At 38.2% G+C, this 20,833-nt stretch overlaps 1 protein-coding gene across 3 annotated transcripts in view; it reads left to right on the forward strand.

Moving 5' to 3' along the window:
• Positions 1 to 16,864, forward strand: part of SPI1 (Spi-1 proto-oncogene) — a 55,272-nt gene extending 38,408 nt beyond the window's left edge. For 2 of the 3 annotated variants that reach the window (XM_072863900.1, XM_072863901.1), the window contains 4 exons: positions 3,721 to 3,814; positions 11,172 to 11,359; positions 15,284 to 15,440; positions 16,143 to 16,864. In XM_072863900.1, coding sequence (XP_072720001.1) covers positions 3,721 to 3,814; positions 11,172 to 11,359; positions 15,284 to 15,440; positions 16,143 to 16,459 — 756 coding nt within the window. In that variant the 3' untranslated portion in view covers positions 16,460 to 16,864. The remainder of the gene's footprint in view (positions 1 to 3,720; positions 3,815 to 11,171; positions 11,360 to 15,283; positions 15,441 to 16,142) is intronic. The other variant, XM_072863899.1, reaches the window with a different exon arrangement.
• The last annotated feature ends 3,969 nt before the right edge of the window (positions 16,865 to 20,833 follow it).

Here is a 20,833-nt window from a genome sequence, read left to right on the forward strand (position 1 = left end):
GGTGTGTGGGTGGGGAGGTTCCAGAGAAGGACGGGGCAAGTGGGTAAAGATTGGTACAAGAGGCAACAGCAAGACATGGTGAAAACTCTTCTCTCTAACTAGAGAAAAAGCTTTTAATAAAACTTAAAAAAAAAAGTAGAGATTAAAAACAGGTTCTTGGAAATAGTTTCTCTAATGAATAGAGGAAAATATCCCACCTTCCCATAGGATAATCAGAGAGAATCCATGCTGTACTGTCTCCTTTGACCATCATCTGCTTAAGTTTATGATACATAAACTTTGAAATATTTAATATACGTCTTCCCATAGTAGTTACTGTACCCTTGAAGATCAGACACCAAGATGGAAAGTGGTGCCAATTCAAGTCCTTTGTGGGGATGGATTGGTCCAGGTTGCATGAGTTAACAAGGATATACACATATATATTTTATCAAATGGATCACTGAGAAGAAAACAAATTCAAGGAAGAAAATTCCCACAATCCATAATAAAGAGATTTAAGTCCCAGACTTTCAAAACAGAGTATGCAGAAGAACAATGATCTATGTAAAAGCAGACTGGTTTTTAGATGTTGAGTATCTGCAACTTGCTCTGCAGTCAGACAGATCTGTAAATATTAAGGGAATCACTTTTTTAAGAGTCTATTTAACACACCTTCCTTTAGCTCTGGTCATTGAATACACATCTGAACTTGTAAAACTAGCTTTTGAATGGTAGAAATACTTCATTCTCAGCTCTTGGACTGTGAGACACTATTGCTTGTTACAGTATATTGGACTGAAATGGGGGAGTTTGGCAAATCTTTGGGAAGAAGAGACAACAAAGGAACTAGAACTAGAAAAAGTCAAACATTCTTTCCCATGCCTAACATATGTATTGTTTATCTACTTTTGGACTGATGCTTGGCCTTCCTGCCAAGCTATACTTCTGTAAAGATATGAGTGATAGAGCTTTTGTTGTAGCAGTGGAAATTTTATACATAGCAAATTAAGCCTAGATTGACAGAACAGTGATTTCGTTTGAAATTTGTTTACTTTTGGCTAAACATTTATCAGAGCTACAAACTTTCCTTCATTTAGATATGGAAAATTTTTATAATTTCAGTCACTTTCTAGTATTTTAGTTAAAAGGAAACAAAGATTTTTATTTCAAACTACATACATTTATATCACTTTTTTAACCTCCATTTCTCCCAACTAGTATGATGTGCATTTTCCATTTGGATGTTGATGTGTCTCCTTTCACAGAATATGAACGCTTTCATTTCAGTTATGACATTAACAATTCTGAATATGAAGGATAAAACTTCATATATTCTTCAGGTTGACATGATTTAACAGGAAGCATATATTTATGGAAAGAAAATGGGGGAGTGGAGTGAATTAATCTGCAAAGAAAATAAGAAGTAGAAATTCCATTCAGAACTTTATCCTGAAGAAAGCAAAACACAGTCTCATTACTTTTTCTTGTCAGAGATCAGAGTACACCACAGGTCTAAGGAATGGGGGCGAGTGAATGTATATAATTAGTCGTGGTTAGAGAGAACACAGAGCAAATACGTAGAGGAAAACCAGAAGCATCAGAGAGAATCCATGCTGTATTGTCTCCTTTGGCCACCCCTCTGAAATCTGGAAAATAGGTTATACTTCCCATTAAATCTCTGTGTAGATGAAGGGCAATTCTATTGGAATCATATTGATTTGGAAAGGGAGAGTGCATCTATGTCCTCTGGAGACCAGAAATAAGAGGAGTCCCTTCACTGGTATCCCTGCTGTGGATACAATTAAACGATGATTTGCTCCTTTTACTTAGTCTTTCCCTTAGATAGTCTATATTGTGGGTTATCATCTTCTCAAGATTTCCCCAAAACAATTATCCACCACCACAGGTTATATTGGGAGCTGACAGCCAGGCAATGGATTTGCTGCCGAGGCTTTGAATATTCCATGGATCTGGTACTCAGTTGTGTATTCTGGAAGTCATGACGTTTTAGGCAATCTTAACCAGTGCATTTTAATATGATATGCTAATACAGCACACAGCTGCTACTAAGGATCTACCAAGGTCCAAAGTAATTTCTAAAAGTATTTTCTTTTTTTTTTGTGTTCTAACATCTTAATCCTCTGGGAATAAGTCTCTCTTTTTCTTGATCTATTTTATTCAATGTCATCATAGAAATCACATCCTTAGAAAAGGACAATCTTTAAATCCCCAAATTCTAACAGAATTAACTGAAGGAGTTAACTAGAAGAATTAAAGAGTAGAGTTAATGAGCAATAGTAATTCTGATGTAGTTTTCACCAGAAAAAAAATATTTTCCTTTTGCCAGCTGCTTATCTACCCCCTCTATCTGGATTGTAATGGCAGCTGCTGCCTTAGGTTTCATGTTCTCAAGTAGTCTAGAGGAGAAAGAGAAAGAGAAGCTCGCCTGCATTTCTGGCGTGCTGTCACCATAGCCTAAGCTTACAAAATGCTGGTGTTCCAAAAATGAGACAGATTTATAGAGGGAGATAAGGATTTGGGATATACAGGTAAGCATATGAACATATAAACATATGAACATAAAAAATATGTCCATCATGTAAGTTATAATTTGTTTTAAATATTTGCTCTAAATTTCTTTAAAGTTAGTTATGCTGAAGTCATTAACAGAAGAAAAGTGTTTCTATTAGCACCTACTAGAAATAATTTCCTTTCAGAACAAAAAGCAAGAAGGTGTTTGAGTTCTACATTGCTGTTGACACCATAAGAATTTGTTCAGATTGGAAGAAAATATTGTAACGAACTTAATTGGACAAAAGTTTAGCAAAGCCCTGGAAAGGACTTTGCCCTGCTCTAACTCTTATTCTGGAAAAAGACAAAACCAAACGTTAAATGAAGCAACAGAATTGGGCACAACTAATAATAAACAGACCACCTTTACTGAAACAATGTAAGACATTAAACAGTATCAACATTGGAGTACGAGGCGTGGGGAGGAAGGCAAGTGGGAAAGTTACCCTATGTCACCTGTTTTAGCAAGATAGAGAGGACTTTAATTCTACAGCTAAGTATCCAATAGGTCACGACTCAATATCTGCCCCACATTTGGGCTTCTTAAGTCTTCTCTGTGCATACCTAACAGCCCTGTGCAGCTGATTTAAACCAGCAAACATTTACAGTTCATCTTGGACAAAAACTGAGAAAGAAAATGTTTTAATGTCCTCTGTCAATGTCATTACCCTCCGACAAACTGCCACCATTTAGTGAGACCTCCTAAAAACACTCAGAATAACATGCTTAGGCAAGACAAGTTTTGTGTACAGGAGGAATAACAACAACAACAACAACAACAACAACAACAATAATAAATGTCCACCACTACCAAAGAAAAGGTTTCTCTGCCGTGCTGGTGTGATGGCGTCTTGGCTTGGGCCTGATGTCCAAGACAGCTCTCACGGAAGGCTGGAGGGTGGGATATCAAGAACTTGTGTAATACCACAGGACAAGTTCTGCTACACAGACTGGGTCTAAAGAGATGGATAACTTTTTTTTTTTTTGCAAACCAGTGTTTGGTGTCAAGCATTTTATTCCTGCTGATTCGATAAGAACTTGAAGCCTCCCCCTTCTTTCCCTAGGCAATATAAAACATGTTGGCATCTCCCCTTCACTAACTATATGAGTAATTTTGAAGGGATTTGTGTAAGCTTACAGTTCTAAAAATTCCTCTTCTCTTTACAGCCCTCTGAAGATATGGTACCCTATGAGTCAGACCTCTACCGACAGCCCCATGACTATTACCAGTATCTCAACAGTGATGGAGACAGTCATGGTGGTAAGTTAAAAAATATCTCCTTGGAGCATAAAGTCTCATGGGATACCACAGGAAAGAGATTTAGGACATTCAGGAAAAGAACAAACATGTTGCTGTGATCTATAATGTATAGGCACATACTTTCAAATCAGAAACCAACAATATTTTATTCTGCTTAATGGCACTGTTCCCACCCAGTAACTGCAACATGGTTTCTCTGAAAGAGAATTTCAGAAAGCACTGAATGATGCAAGGAGCTTCCAGGACATTCAGTGTATTGCCAGGAAGGCGGGTTCTTATGATCTCTATCCTTCATTACCTTCACTGTGTTTTTACTTTCCTCTGCAGATCAAAAGCACTCTGTTTGTTTCAGAACTCTTTGAGGACATGCATTTGCAATACTGTATTTCTCTTCTTGTGTTCCCATCTGCAATTCCTGTTTGACTTAGGTCCTAGACACTCTATTTGTGCCTTAATTTTAATTATGTTTCTTTGGTATTTGGCCTTTTTCAACTCCATATATTTCTCTCTTTCTTTTGATCTCTTTTGCGTGCTGCCACACCTAGCTTTAACTTTCACTCTTCCTCCAGTACACCCAAGTACTTCCTCTCTCTAAATCTATGTAAAACTTCCTTGTAGCTGTTTGTATGTAAACCTAGCTCAAAGTAAAAATACTGTATGATTATTTATTCTTTCAATTTATGTATGTAATTTCAAAGTTTTGGTGCCTTTATATTTTCATGTCGTCTGGGCACTGGACTCTAAATCAATGCAGAGGGGAGAGTCTTGCTTTGTGAATTTTGTATCCCGTGCAATACAATGGTCCAGCACCACCACCCTGGAAATATCAGAGTCAATATTGACTCAGGAAGGAAAAGCACCGTTCTACTGTATCACTCGTGGCAGTCCCTTCAGATCCTGGAGTTTCCCTAAAAGACTCCCACTGATATAGCAACTAGACCCATCACTGCTTAATTTAAGACATCTAACAACTTCACAGCATAGCAGTGTTTTATCTGTGGCAACAGAGGCTACCTTAAGGGACAGCAAGTTACAGAATAGGATTGTTCTGAGCATCTAACTGAAAAAGATTCCTACCTAAACCTGTTCTCTACGTTTCATTCAAGAAACACCTATGATATTCTTAACGCCTGGAGACAAAGAATTAATTCAGTTTTTATGACTTATCTCATGGCATCTGTCAAGTCACATTAATCAAACCCAGCAAATTCCACATGGAAATTCAGGGTTTTTACATTATAACCTCCTGTTTACACATCCATAAAATGAGGATAACATTTATTATCTCAAAAGGCAATTGTGACAATTAAACAATAAATATTAAAGATGCCACGTAGGAAAAAGCACTGGGAAATAACTTTTCTGTCATTAAATCTAGGCTACCTCAAGCAACAGCATCCTTTTATGTTTCATAATCTTATCATCCCATCTGGTTTACTGCCCATTTTTCTGTTGGAAGGCTGTTCCTAAACTACACTGCTCAGATCATTAACATGTTTTTACTCATCATAATGAACACAACAAAAACTCAAAAGTCACCTATGCGGGTCATGGCCTAAGTAGTACGTAAACACCCACTTTGAACAGAAATTTGTCTCTTCCTAAACTTGTGTTGCACTTGTCCTAAAGACCCAAAAAAACATTGTTTAATGTTTTAACTCCTACAGTAAGTGGTTATGGAAGAGGCAGCTTAATCCCAGCCTGCACATTTCAATCAAATTTTTATTTATGAAAGAACCTGTAATGTAGTTGGTTGTGTCTAAATACCTAACATGCCCAATGCATTCCTGAATTGCTCACAGTCCAAAAGAGCAGTGAACAACCAAAGAATACAAAGGGGAGTGAAAAACACAAATTAACAGATTTTGCTTCTTTCCTATAAATATTGACAAACCCAATTTTGGCTTTCATTTTGTTAACATGACAGAAGTAGTGGGTCCTGAGAAGAGCCGTGCAGAAGACCAGGAAAGGGACGTCACAAACTACTTTTAGAAATATGTACTAAGTGTTCAGAACAATGTGGATGAAAGCACAATGATTGAAAAATGGCAGGGAAAAAGAATAAGTAAGGTGCTGCAGTGATAGCAGTGAAGTGAGAGAGGTAAGAACATGATTAGATAGGAAAAAAGAAGAAATAAGTAGGACAGAATTGTGAGAGAGGAGTTCAGCTTGGGGTACAGTGAGATCACTGGCAATACATAAAAAATAGTTTTGGAGGTCTTCTCAATACCACTATGGACCTCAAAGAAAAGCTACTAGATAAACAGATACTACAAGACAGAGTAGTACTTCTGAGTTTGCTGATAAGGGACTGCTAAAGAAATAGAAGGTCTTGCTCAAGTGTCAGACTACCTCTCTCTCACTTCTAGCAAATTAATTTTGTGAAAGGGAGATGGCAATATCTTAATCGGTAGATCTGTGCTGCATGTATTACTGTCTCTTTTCTAGAACATAATGCTGAAGGCAACCTTACTCCATGTTTATGTGAGTAGGCAGTAAAGTACACACGATAGTGTGTCACTAACTTAATACGTAGGAGGTCATTGGCAATAAGTGAACACTAAATTTAACAAGCAAAAACACACCACAAAAAAATCCATACGTTCATCACAACATGTATTGTTTGCATTTATTTTGTATACTGTAGTTTAACTATTTTGTAAATACTGTAATAAACACAGAGACACAGTCATGCAGGACAGAAGCTACTTCAAGTGATCATGTATTAGTCCATCACCCTACCCTGAGCTTGTATGCTAGTAAGTCTGTAAATGTAATACAGCATATTTTGTAACACTAGTGCAATCTTAGTAATTACAAAATTCCACTGCAGCTTTGTCTCTAAGTTATTACTAAACATTATTGGTTTAGTAAAAATAACTTTTTGTATGAAGGTGAATGCTGAACCTTGTTCGCTTTGTTGTTAGCCTCATGGAACTTACTAGATTTCGTGATTTGGGATTTTATTTTCATCCCACCTCCTGGAGTAATATAATCATTTAAGAATCTCAGCTTTGATTTTGTTAGGATTTTAGCCCACACAGAAGTGGAGGAAAGTCCAAACATGTGAACCTTAGTCTTAAATGCTATATGGAAAAAAGAAAGAACTCCAAACTTGATTAAAAAATCCCCTCTCTTCAAAGCCATTCTCATGATTTTCTGGGGCCTGACTCATAGATTTTCTAACATTTGGCATTATTAAAATCATGAAGTTTGTAAAGTGAGAGCTAATGAGATCCTACTGTCGTTATAGATAAGACTGCTGAACTGCCTAGGAGCACAACATTTCACTCAACAGAGAGCGATTCTGTAGGGAATCAAGACATTCATTTTCCAGTGTCTTTCAATATTTTTCTCATTTCCTCTATGGGTTTTTTCTTGGCTTGTTTTTTCAGATGAGCGAAACACAGTGGGAACATCTAAGCTGTGCAATGTGGCACTGTGTAAGAAACCCTCTCCTAGTTCAAAATGAGTGGGAAAATTTGTACAGCACAGAGCAGAACCACTCAGCGACACTAGCTCAGACCTCAAAAGTACAGCCATGTCAACACAGTCATCGCCTTAGACCGGGCAGTGTGCTGTGCTGACAGAGCTGTCACGTTTCCGGTTCAAGAGCTGGCTCATGAGTTTCTGCATGGTTTTGCACTGCATGATGCAGATTTAGCCTGTTACTCCACTTTATAATAAACACCTTCCTTAAGCCCATTTCATATTCTAACTGCTGGTTCTAACATTATTCAACTATTAAAACAGAAGCAAAGCAATTTACATGCATCAGAAGATGACTGAGAAAGTTCAGTTATGTTTTCTCACTTGTAGAATGGGAATCTACCTCCATGGTGAATATTAACACAATGCCTTTAGGTCCGCTATTGCTTCCCAACAGGCTAACATCCTTTCTGTCATGGGAGGGAGTTCAGAATTCATGATTGTCCTTCCTCTAACCTTTCACTACATACAAGACCAAAACAAACATGATCTCCATGTCTCTATAAGAGAATTTTTTTCACATCCTCTTTCACTTCACATGAAATTTCTCATAATGACTCCATTATGTAGCTATAGCTTGGCTTTTAATGACATTTTCCTTTACCCAAAGAATAGACACTTTCCATTTCTAGAATTTTTCTCTCCTTTCTTTTTTCTTCCTTCCACCTTTACGTTTTTGAGAAAAGAAAGAATTGCTATGCGCTATTGACATAACACTAACGAAGAACATAGAATTAAATAGCTGTTGATAACTCTAATAACTGCAGACACAGATATTTAGATTTTTTTAAATATTTTCACATGCAATAACTTAGCCAGGATGGTGAACTGCAGAGGGGCCTGTGGAGACAAAACTCAAAATTTCTCTTTTAGTATAACTAAAACAATATTGTCTTTCCTAAGCATCACTGTGAAATTATAGATAATTTTGAAAGAAATAAGGACTTTTCCTCCTGACACAACCTTAATATTTGGACATAAGTTTGTGTTGAAGTAATTTCTGACATAGATTTATTTTGTAATGTATTAGTATTATGTGGTCACCGTGAGTCCCTAAATGCTGTGCTATTAGTACTATTCTGTTATAGTATTTTTACAGCAGGACCTAATTCCATAAAAAAGGAATTCAGTAATGACCAGGCTAAATATTACATAGTGATTAACATGAATATGCATAAATAGTGTTCCACAGGTTAATTTATTTGCCAAGAAAGAGTTTAAAAGAACAGTTCTGGAGGCAGCAGGAACCTTGTCATAGGCTCCTAAAAACTAAGAGGTATCTTGAAAGCATGCACAAATACTCATGGTTATGCATGTTGGAAATGTACTGTGTTCTCTCTTGACCACATAGTTACTACTAGGAAGACATTCCACAGCTGAAGACCTGTCATCGACAGCCTCAGAGACTTTTGCCTGGGCTTTGTCATCCTCACAGTTATGCATTGATCTCATTTGCTGTAGTAGATTATGAAAGACAAGGGGTCCTTGAGAATATACATTGCCATCTGACAGAGGACTTTCTGCACAAGGAGCAGAGCCAGATCATTCTAAGGAACAAGAGTATAGATGCCTGCAATGTCTTCTCAACAATTTATTATACAGGGCTGCCCATAGTATACAGGGCCTCAATGGTTGGCTCTACTTAAAGAAATCTGCAGCAATTTAACCCGGAAAAAGCATGAGTTAGTGTGGCTCAGTCTTCCAGCTAAACAAAAAAGTTTCAGATTGAAAGTGCCCAAAGCCTCCTACCAGGACACAGCCTTAGATGACCTGTGGATTCAAACTCACACATGCTCTGCCATTTCCTGGGTTGGAGCAGGTGTGAATGTAAAAGTACCTGGGTACTTGCACCCATAAAACCTACTTTTTACCCAGAGAAAACAAAATTTTTCTCTAGCATTACGACATGAAGAAGTGCTACCATGCATGGAATTATCACTTTGGGCTATAAAATCCATACATAGCCCACAGAAAGTGCTATACAACAAAGCAAAGAAATTACAAAGTAATGCAGCAGCTCCCTGGCTGCTTTTATAAGCACCTTTCCATTCCTTTCACATGCAGTGGCATGGTTTATCCATGAATCAGAAAAATGGGAAGGACAAAAATGTAAGCACTGTTGTGGTAAATGGTCTGATAGAGCCTCCAAATAAATTGCTACAGGCCTGAGCCATAAAGGCAGCTAAAAGAGCTTACAACTTCTCAGGTACAACTATGTTTGGTATAAACATATCACTGAGTTCCTTCTAAAGGAAGCCACATTCAAAGTCAGTATCCCGGTTTTCAAATCCTCAATGAGATTAGACCTAATTGTTTGAAACATAAGTGGGGAAGGATGAGGAGATAGAAGCTGAGAGAAAGAATGAAACTAGTGTTTAAGAAAAAATATTCACAGCACATTAGTATCCAGATAATGTCATACAAAAATAACATCATATTGCAGAACGAGACAATTGCTCCTCTATCAATTCAGTACAACTACACCTGGAACAACATGTTCAGTTTTGTCCATGGCATTATTGGAAGGATGTCAGCCACTGGGAGGGAGCTTGGAGAAGTGCACAAGTATGTTTAGGGGGGTGAATATGCTGATTTATATTGAAAGACTAAGAGCTAAATACATGCAGCTGGGTTAAGTGATAATTAGGAGTAGATTGTAAGGGTACATGGTAGCAACCTGAAAACATGTGAAGGACAGAAATGATTTATAATAATATGAGGGAAGAAAACTTGGAATAGTAAGATATAAATTAGAACTGTTACACTGAATATCATAAAGAAATTTTGGCCATGCATAAAATGATGCATAAAAAGTTAAACTATGGAAGATTAGTTCCTCGCTCAGTCAGAGCAGAGCACATGATGTCGACTTTGATTTTAAAAAACAGAGTGCACACAAATATGTGCATAATTATGCATGCAGCTACTGTATGTAAGAGAGAAATAGAATTCTCAGTGCTTCACATTTCCTCTACCAGATTTTAAATTTTGAGCAGCAAATATGAAATTCTAAAAATTTTGGAGGCTTATATTGAACTAAAAAACCAGAAATCTAAAACTGAGAATTATATGGAATTTAATTTCAAAAGTAAATAAATCAGGAAAGAGGATAGTGGTTATCTGAGTACTTTTTATGTTTTTTAAAAAATCTAAATTATCAGAGAAATTTCAAACATACTAAAGAGATAAAAAAGGTAGAGAAAGAGTCTGCATCAGAATTTAGCCTCACTGTAAACAGTGTACACCAGACTACCACAACAGTTTATCCTTTTATTCTGTAGTATTGTTACTGAAAAATGTGTGACATACCAACACATGATTACAGGTAATAACTAGCAAAGTGACATGCCTTTTCTGCAGCATTCCTGAAATTTTGCTAGCAGAGGAAAATAAAGACCAAAGATAATTGCAGAATAATCTGTAAATTTTCTCCATTTCTTCATTTCCATGCCATGAGGAAGAGTGTAATGAGAATATGACAATATGTAAATCAGTATAATTTGTTGCCTCAAGAATGAAGCTGTAAGATTGTTATGGTCTCTTCTTGAGAAAGGTGCCAGCATTAATGTCTTTTGCATCTTGTGCTAGATTATCCGTCCAATAGTTATTGAAATCCATCTCTCCATCTAAGAGTATTGTCCTAATTAAAGTGGCCTAAGTATTACTTTCCAGCCACCAGCATTTATGGGATTAGGAAAAGAAACTTTACAGGGATCCACATAGATTGTCACCAGAGACAGACGGATCAACAGGGATGGTGTGGAGAGGGCAGAAAGGACAGTGACAGAAGTAGGAATCAATGAAAGACAGGTAACTGCCATATTTCTTAATCTTGTAATGACAGACAATCTGTTTTTATTTTCTTTAGATCATTACTGGGAATATCATCCACACCACATGCACAGTGAGTTTGAGACCTTTGGAGACAATCACTTCACAGAACTGCAGAGTGTACAGCCTCCCCAGCTGCAGCAGCTGTACAGACACATGGAGATTGAACAAATGCATGTCTTGGATTCTGCAATCCCAACTACACACATCGGACTCAACCACCAGGTATGGTTACCAACCCTTACTCACAATTTAGGATGATAGTTAAGGGTAAGGAAAATAATGCATCACGGAATGCATACTCTTATGTGAAAGAGATTGCTGGTATGAATTACACAAGTTCTTACTGCACAAACACTTGATATAAAACTCTTCATTCTCAGGACAAATGTGGTTTAAACATTCTTTTTATCTGGATAATGAGAAGTCATGTTCCTCAAACTGTGCCTAAAAAGACAATTGCATTTTGTGGAGGTTTTTGAAATTTCAAATTTTTATTTAATTTGGAACAAAAATCAACTGTTTTGAATTCTGCAGAGGAACTGGACCTGAGAAGCTATGCATTGTCATAGCAAGGGTACCCATGACTACTGGGAAGTATCCTGAGCCTCAAAGTAGTAGGAAAGTTTTAAATATTTCCAAGCAACCCTGACAACTTTACATGACCTGTACAAGAAATGCTAACAAAGACAAGTCATTGGTAATTTTAGCACAGTGAAACTGGCTGAGAACAACCTACTTGTGTTTTTACCTGAAAGTAAATAAGTCAGCAGCCAAAACACACTGTCTTGTCTCTGCTCAGATTGTACATGAAGCCAGTCATCTCCCTATTAAAAAAGATACTCCATTGTGCAGTAAAGATAGTCACCAAAGTGCCAGTGAATTCTCACTAAAGCTGAAATTATAAGGGGTTCCATTGCACTGCAAAGATACTAAGCAAAGTGGGTGTGGAGATTACTTTTAACTCTTGATCCTGCAAGAATATGCTCAAAGTCATCATTGGGAGCAATAAGAAAGCTGGGTGATCTTGTGCTAAGGAGTTTCCCAAGGCAGGCAAGCTACATACAATACGCTGAATACAAGACAGAGCAGGACTGGGGTCAGAGAAACAAGCGTTTGCTGATTACAGTGCTGCATATAATGGTGCCATTGCTGAAGTTTTGTGAGAGCAACTGCATGCATGGAGTTGTCATTTTGGGCTGCTTTGTTCAAAGCAAACTGAAATTGTATACAAATACTGTACTAATCAAAAACAAAGAAGGAACAAAATGGAGTGAATAAGTTGACCCTGTCAACAGGAAACTGACTGACTGCAAGCTATCAAACTTCTCATCTACTACTCAGAAAAAAATCAGGAATAGAATATAAGATGTAGATACAAACAAAGAATTAGGAACAGAAAGTTACAAATATAAAAAATGCTTCATGGAACAGCAGTCTGTGGGAAGCTTCAAGTCGTTTCAGTTGCTCGCTGCAACTGCTGATACATAATGACCGACCGTTACCTCCAACCAAAGGCAAAGAATAAAAATTAGCCCCCTTACGGATGTCTTTGAAAGCACCAGCAAAAACCAAGAGAGGATGCTTCTGCTTATCCCACTTCATTCTACTCAGTTACCATCTTTCATTTCAGGACGAAAGGCAGAGAATTAATTGTGTTGCAACTCTTGATAAAGAGCACTGTGCTCTCTCTGCCTCACCCCATAGCAAGCTGCAGAAGATGTTAGTAGGTAGAATTCACCAGTACCCTCCTCTTCCTTACCAGCTGGAGATCTTTGGCTTTTTACTTTAACCTACAGTAGCTCATGCAAGTGGCACTCAGCATGCTCTGAGGTTCAGACTCTCAGCCTCAGTCCTAGGCAACACATACTATTATTCAAGGCATTTTCAAAGAAAGAGAAGCAGGAAGCAAGCTTTAATCCTCCACTGAATTTGCCAGTTACTAACTGCACCCATGCTTGTCATGCAATATCAGAGTTACAGTTTGCAAATAAAGGAAGAACATGCAAAGATATTTCTCTAATTTTCTGTTGATATCACATTATTTTGTGAAATCAAATTTGAGGCTCAAGCTGTTCTTGGACAAGATTTCTTCAAAAAGTTTTGTTAGCCTGCCAACAGCTGGTCTCATCAAATAATAAATTAAGAAAAGAATAGTAATTCTGAAGGGAGAATGAAAGAAAAGGTTGGAAAACTGTGAAGAGCTGTAGAAAGGAAAATCACAAATGGATGCCACAGACCCCGAGACAACATCAGAATATGGAAAGTAGCTACCAGTTTCTTAAGCTTTCTCTCTCCAGAGCTGTATTAGTAACCTGGCTCTTTCAAACACACTAGCAGGTCCTCTGCGACTCTGTGTAACATAATTGTGTGACACTGTATGTATTGAGCTACGCTGAGTTTCAGGCATAAAGTAAGTGTAAGCAAAAATACAGCAGATAGGGAAGCTTACTCAACTCCCCAGGCTGGCCTCTGCAACTCCCTTTGCTTGTGAGTCTCCATTCCCCCTCCCTCCTCCACAGCCCCCTCCCACCGTCCTCCTCCAGCCCCAGAGGAGCAGTTTCCACACTCCCACTCCATTCCCCAATGCACTCCAGGTTTCCACAACCTTTGTCTCTGCAGGGGCACCAATCTCTGTCTCCCTGCCCTGTAAGACATTGTCCCACCTTCTCATTCCCCTTCCCCCATGGCAGAGTCTCTCCCTTCCTTCCTACCCCTGAGGCCGCAGCTTTCTTAACTGTAAAAAGCTAAAGGTGACTCTGTGGTAAGGGCTGAAGTTTCGCTCTTGGGGATCTGACAGGAAGCTTACACACACTATTACCCAATCCTGGCCTTCCTGCCAGATCGGCTCCAGCCAATCTGCCAACTCATTAACCGCCAGCTGCTGCACCCCAAAACCAGCCCTTTGCACACTCCTTATTGGGACATTGTAAGCTGGTGCAAAACTCATCTGAAAAGCACCACTCGGCAAAGCCCGACATGGCGTGACTCATGAAGTGAACGCCCACTCCCCGCTTCAGTGCCTAAGGTCCCCTGGGAAGGGAATCGGGCTCAAGGCATCCTTTCTTGGTGGAGGGAAGGAAGAGCAGTTCAAAAGGAGCTCACCTTCCAGGACTATCGATCTGGCCCATTTCATGAAAACCACATTCTATATGCTGCTGGGTTTGGGGGATGTTGGTTGGGTTTTTTTAACGTAGGGATTTGGTTCTTACTCCCTGCCCCTCAGACCGATCTGTTTCTCTTTCTTAAATAAGAAGTTGCAATAATTCATGGCAACTAGTCATGATCCCTAACAAACCAGACTGCAACAGAGAATTTACAGAGCTGAGGTATATTCCACACTGCTCCTGACAAGACCTCTATATAAGGGCAAGAGAATTTAGCACAAAAACTGGCTTGCTAGCTTTGCAGATGAGAAATCCCCATTAATGGGGAATTTTCAGATAGCCACTTAGGAAAAGAGAATGTGAGCCAATATGATGTATCCTTTATCTTAGTGCTAAGGCTATTCCCCTCCTCATGGGGGAAATTCAGGACAGGAAGCTGACAGACCTGTGTAACCCCGTCTCCAGAGTTGGATGCAGTCCTGTAGGGATTCAGTGCTGTCAGAAGGTACTGTGCCTGAGAAAGGAAGAGAACAACAGAGCCAAAGCCAATCAAAGCAACCATGCTAGGGCAGAACTGTTTAGCTCCTTCAAATTTAAAATAGTAGTTCCAGAAGGTCTGTGTTAGAAAAACAGTTGTTCTCAAAAGCAGTTTTACACTGGGGATAGGCAACAGGAATGAGAAACTCATTAGGAAGAATGCTAGTTTTCGGGAGGTATGGGGGAAGAGGGGCAATATCACTTACATAGGATATAACGTGGGAAAGTTTCCACTTTCACAACCTTATTCTGCCTTCCTTCTTGTAAAGATGCATCTTTGTACATGCGTAAGTGTTGACTGTTAGCTGGACGTGTTTCTTAATTGCATAGTATTTATTATAGTTGTTGACAACTAAGTCACTCAGTATTACCCTAAACAATCTCATATACCTCTTACTTTCTCCCCCCTTTTCTCTGTAACTCTGTCCATGACATTTCCTTTTCTTATCTTGATGCCCCACTCTCTATCACTACCTCCTCTCTGTACTACTCTTTTCTCCCAAAGGTGTCCTATTTGCCCCGGATGTGTCTACAGTACTCCTCTCCACCGCAGCCCAGTTCTGATGAGGAGGACATAGAGAGGCAGAGCCCCCCATTGGAGGTATCAGATGGAGAGACTGATGGTGTGGACCCTGGGCCTGGAATTATGCATGGAGAAACAGGTCAGTGAAGACAGAAGGACTTCATCAAGCTATGTGCTGAGCAGCTGCTACATTACCATGATGATAATGAATAAAACTGTACAACTGCTGTGCTAGTATTTTACCCTGCTGCCAAAGCTTCACTTCCCCTGACTCCTTGCATTCTCCTGTCCTCCAAATCTTTTATGACCATAAATGTGCCTATATCTCAAATCTCATGTCTTCATATACTCCCACTTCCTCCTTCTGCCTTGCCTATTCAGCCCTCCTGAATGGAAATGTCTTTTTCCATTTCTACTCCAATTTCCATTAACAGATGGGAAAACCAAGGCAAGAAGGTCAGGGAACTGATTTGTAAAACTATTTAGCTCTGTTCGTTCAGTACCTGAAAGTCACATTCTGTATAACCTGCCCAAATTAGCTTCAGATTCATTTCAAATTAGCAATGTTTTTCAGTTAGCTTCAAATTAGCAAATTAATTTCAAAACAAGGGTTTGGCCTTTGGAATTCCTCATTCTTGTTTTTTCTTCTTGGTGCATCAATCCACATTATGTCCTCACAGAGTAACACTGTCTATTGTTATAAATGTTGCAAACTGAAGAAGTTACGTGACTGACAAGCTAGCTAAAACAGTTATATGAATTATATACGTTCTGCTGTTTCACCAGGAACTACACGCTAATACTAATGCTCCACTGTCTTTCTTCTCTGACTCTCACACAGGCAGCAAGAAAAAGATACGTCTGTATCAGTTCCTTCTGGACCTTCTTCGCAGTGGAGACATGAAGGACAGCATCTGGTGGGTGGACAAGGAAAAAGGTACTTTCCAGTTCTCCTCCAAACACAAAGAAGCATTGGCGCATCGCTGGGGCATCCAGAAAGGCAATCGCAAGAAAATGACCTACCAGAAGATGGCACGGGCTTTGAGAAACTACGGCAAGACAGGGGAGGTCAAGAAAGTCAAGAAGAAGCTGACCTACCAGTTTAGTGGAGAGGTGATGGGAAGGGGGGTCACTGATAGGAAGCATTATCCTCACTGAGGCCATGGGACCCTAAGCAAGAAAAATATTAAGACCTCCTGGCTGGATACCAGCAGAGGAGATGGACGCATCTTTCTCTTTGCTTCCTGTGCCCCCTTCTCTGCCTTTAAACGGCCTTTACCGTCAGATGTTTCTGGTACGAATTCCCTTCTTCAGCATCTGAGAATCCTAAACGTGACAGAATTCTTTGCTTCCATCCTACAAGTTGGACAGAGTTGGGAAATTTAAACAATGTACAAATATATTATTGTCAGGAAAGATTTTTTTTTTGATTGTATGGTAACTAAAGAATACAGTTGATGAAGTTTTGCCTTCAAAGGTGGTGCTGTGTCGTTCACAGTGACACTGCATTAGCTTACAGCTTTCAAACTAGCATTAATACAGGCTCTGCCGCAGCTCTCAAAGCTAGAGAGAAGTTTGCAGATCTTGGAATGATACTCATTCTTTTAAACAGTAATAAAATGTACATATTTAATAAAATTTGATATAATGAAGTTCTGGTGTTTGCATAAATGATTACTTCACAAACAAATCTCATGTGCATTCAGTTATGCAGATACAGCTCATGTGTGGTACCTGAACAAAAAGCACACTGGGTTATAGGGCCTTATCCATCCGTCACTACTTTTTAATTTACTTAGAAACATCATCAATGCTGTCAAACTAAGTAACAAAGATAATAGCTGAGATACATTACTGTGAAAGAGACTACAGTACTGAAGTCAATTTTAAAATACATATATATATCCGTCATTATTTTTTCCTGTGCAAATGAAGCCCTGCCAGTTGAATAATTTCTATTCACTTATACCAAGAATGGCATTTATAGCTCTATCCGGTTTAGAACATAACATGTTCTTCTGTGGTTTCACTCATTTTCCTGCTCCTGTTCTTTCCTCTTGCTTGCTTACCTCCAGTGATATCTTGATTTTAGCTTATGAACCTTTCTGGGAAATAAGTTGTATTTCATCATGTCTTTGCAGAATTCTAGTACAAAAGGTTTTCAAGCTTTTAACTGTGGATTTTTGTCCCTACTGTAAAATAATTAATAGTGACTAATAACAACTGCATCGTAGAGATTACACTCAAAATGCAAAGTAAAAGATAATTCAACACCTGAGATACCATGGTAAAGTTACCAAGTACATCTAAACACAGAAAAGAAAACCAAAGTCAACCAACACTAAGAAAGTTAGCATTTTAACTTTTAACATTATTTAATGTATCTCAACTGTGTTCAAGCACTCAGAAATCAGGAAATATCATCATGACTCTTCCAAAATAGATGAGGTGAAATGAGATAGGTCTAGAATGAAGAGAAGGGGTTTGTTTAACGATATTAAAATGTAGTAGAACGTGCCAAATATGACAGTTTGGAAGTCATAACTAAGTAACATAAATAACTAACTTGAAGCTTTTCAGAGCTTGCTCCTCACTGAAACCGGAAATAGTTGAAAATGATGAGCTTCTTACAGACCTGAGTTCTCAAAATTATATCTAAATGTAGTCAGTTTTATCCACACTAACAATCTTGCTGTGGAAGTGAAAAGTCTGGTGACATCACTGGGCTACAGTGTCTCCTTGGAGACAAACAGAAAGAAGCTCCTGCTTAAAAAAAATCACAATGTAGTACTTCCCAATTCTTCTTCCCAGTTCATGAACACGATAAATACATCAATCAATGCCAGAAATCAACTGAGAGTTAAAAGCAGGCGAGGGCTTCAGAACTTTCTCTATCCAAGACAAGAATAATAAATAGAAATTATCTTTCAGTCTTATAAAAAACCTTGCAACCCAACTTTTATTTACTGTTCTTTGAGGATCATGTATAGTCAAATATTTTTTATTCAATTAGGGTTAGGATATGTCAAAGCTATAAAACAACTTACAAAGAGATTTGGTTTCAAAATTGTACTGTAAGGATTTACTTCCTACAGGGCACAATGTAATACTCACTAAATTAGACTTGCATAAACTCCATCTGCATCCATGTTGCAATTGTAGGATGGAAGCTGAAGACACTGAAGGTAGCTCTCAGAAGAGCAGAACAACACTCAACACTGACATAATTGGGGTTTCTTCAATGCTGAGCTAGAAATGCAGGTCTTTTCTCTTTGGTACTGATGATGACTCTCCACCACTGACTTGCTATTAGAAAAAGACATTTGCCCTCATCAGACTTGCAGCCTTGGTATTCAAGAAAACTAGAGGATTAATTCCTCTCTTCATAAAAATATCTTTATCACAAACACAGCTTGAAAAGCAGAACTGATCATTCTCTGACACTATAATTTGAAGGAGAAGGATCATTTCCTCTTGCAGGAAAACTATGATGATTGAAAAGAGCTAACTGGTGAGCTAGTTGTGGAGATGTTTAGGATATCACAAAAGCCTTTTCAAGCTTGTCAAAAAGCCTTCTTAGATCTCAGAGACCTAGTTTTCCATTTTCCTAGCACGTCTTGCGTAGAAAACAATTAGATGCTGGAGAAACAATACAAAACTAAAATAAATATTCAAACAGAAACAACAAGAATCTTTAAATGAGTGATTTGAGCACTGTGCATTACTATAAAATATTATTTTAGAGCAGCTACTTGTACTTGAATTGAAGAATTTGCATTTTACACTGGTTTTGGCCACAAGGAACACGGAAATGGAAATGGAAGAATCTGAGGAAAAATATTTCTGGGGATGGCATTATTTATAATAAAACATTTTAAAAAATACTATTGAATATACTTTAACAAGCATGTCTAAAATTTTCTTTATCTCCAAAGTTGAAATCTTTTTCTCTTCCTCTTGTTAATGCTTTGAAATACTGTTTCTAAAAATACTCACTCCCCATCTGTTTCTGGTTAGGTTTTTCATCTGTGGCATAAAGAGTCTGAATAATCATGTGTTGCAGCTGTGAAGGAGACCAAATGGTGATGCTTCTCCACCACAGTACCGTTTGTATCCCATCCAATCAAACTGGTCTGGATAGTAGGCTGTCTAATCAAGCTGAATTATCACCATTCAGTTGCATATGCAAGCAGAAGCTCTTTGGCTTTTTTAGAGAAAAATACCAAAATTAATGTGACAAAATCACTGGTTCAGGAAAATTACAGAGAAGCAAGCATTCAATTTTCTCTGAAAGTAGCCAAGTACCAGACAGGCAGATGTGCTGGAAAAAGGTAGGTCAGGTCATTATCTGGAGAGATGACCCATGATTAGCACAAGTTTATTGGAACATTTTGCAGCCCACTGCTGTTAGATATCATCAATCCTCTTTCAAAGCAAACATTAATACTTCAGCTGGATATTCAACTTACATATGACCTTTGCAGCCTGCTTTAAAAAAAAGACCCCACCTTTATTAGCTGCTGACTAGTCCCTAACCAATTCTTATGGAAAGATATTATTCAGAAAATTATTGCTGAGCTAAATCCAAAATACTAAACTTCCTACCATATTTTAGACTCCCTGCAGCCACACATCAGAGGTGTAGAAGGTAGAAAAATTGTACAGGCTATGCTGAGGGATAATTGCTTATAATAATTTACAGAGATAGCATATATTTTTTAATTTCACCCAGTCAAAGAGAGTTTTAGACATTTCTAGATCTGAGCTGCTACTCACCTACATCAGACAGAACTGTAGTTAAAGGTGCTATCATTTGTTTTTGCCTGACAGTCCACATTTATTGAATCCCCCAAACTTCCAGAAACTACATATATAGATATCCTAATATATTTACCGTTTTTTTGTCTCCTCCTTCACTAAATTTTATCTCCATAGCTTCATTTCAAGATCCATACACTGCCAGAGTCTTATAATCTGTATTTGTCTTCATTTTCAATTACAACAGGGTTTATGCTCTGTACTTTGCTAGGTTTTTTTTCCTCAGTAAACCTTCTGCCTCAGTTTACTTTTTATATTTGTACCCCTTAATCTCTTTTTCTTTCTTCCATTTCTTTCCAGTTTTTTTCTCCCTCATCCAAATCTCTGCACAACAAAAGTCACTTCATAATCATCAAGCTTAATTTAAACTATAGTGCCAACTTCATAACAAGCACATACATCACATGACAGTTCAATTCAGTTTATTTATTCTATTTGCTCTAATTTTGCTTATACTCTAACTGCACATTGTAAATTCATAGCAGAGACTTTATCGTTGATAACAATACAATACGTAATTTTTCTTTGACAAAGCCCAGAACAGTATCTTGTCCATGGGAATCCCACTCTTGTGTATTTGAAATGCGTGGATTACTGCTAGAAAAGACTATGATATGACCCAGAGTACAACACTCTGTGGGTACCAGTTCCAAGAATTTGGATTTATTTCTAACTTATTTTGTGTGTTAACTTGCTATCTCACCACCTTTCCTT

This window comes from Ciconia boyciana, chromosome 6 (genome assembly GCF_034638445.1).
Source record: "Ciconia boyciana chromosome 6, ASM3463844v1, whole genome shotgun sequence".
Taxonomy (NCBI): domain Eukaryota; kingdom Metazoa; phylum Chordata; class Aves; order Ciconiiformes; family Ciconiidae; genus Ciconia; species Ciconia boyciana.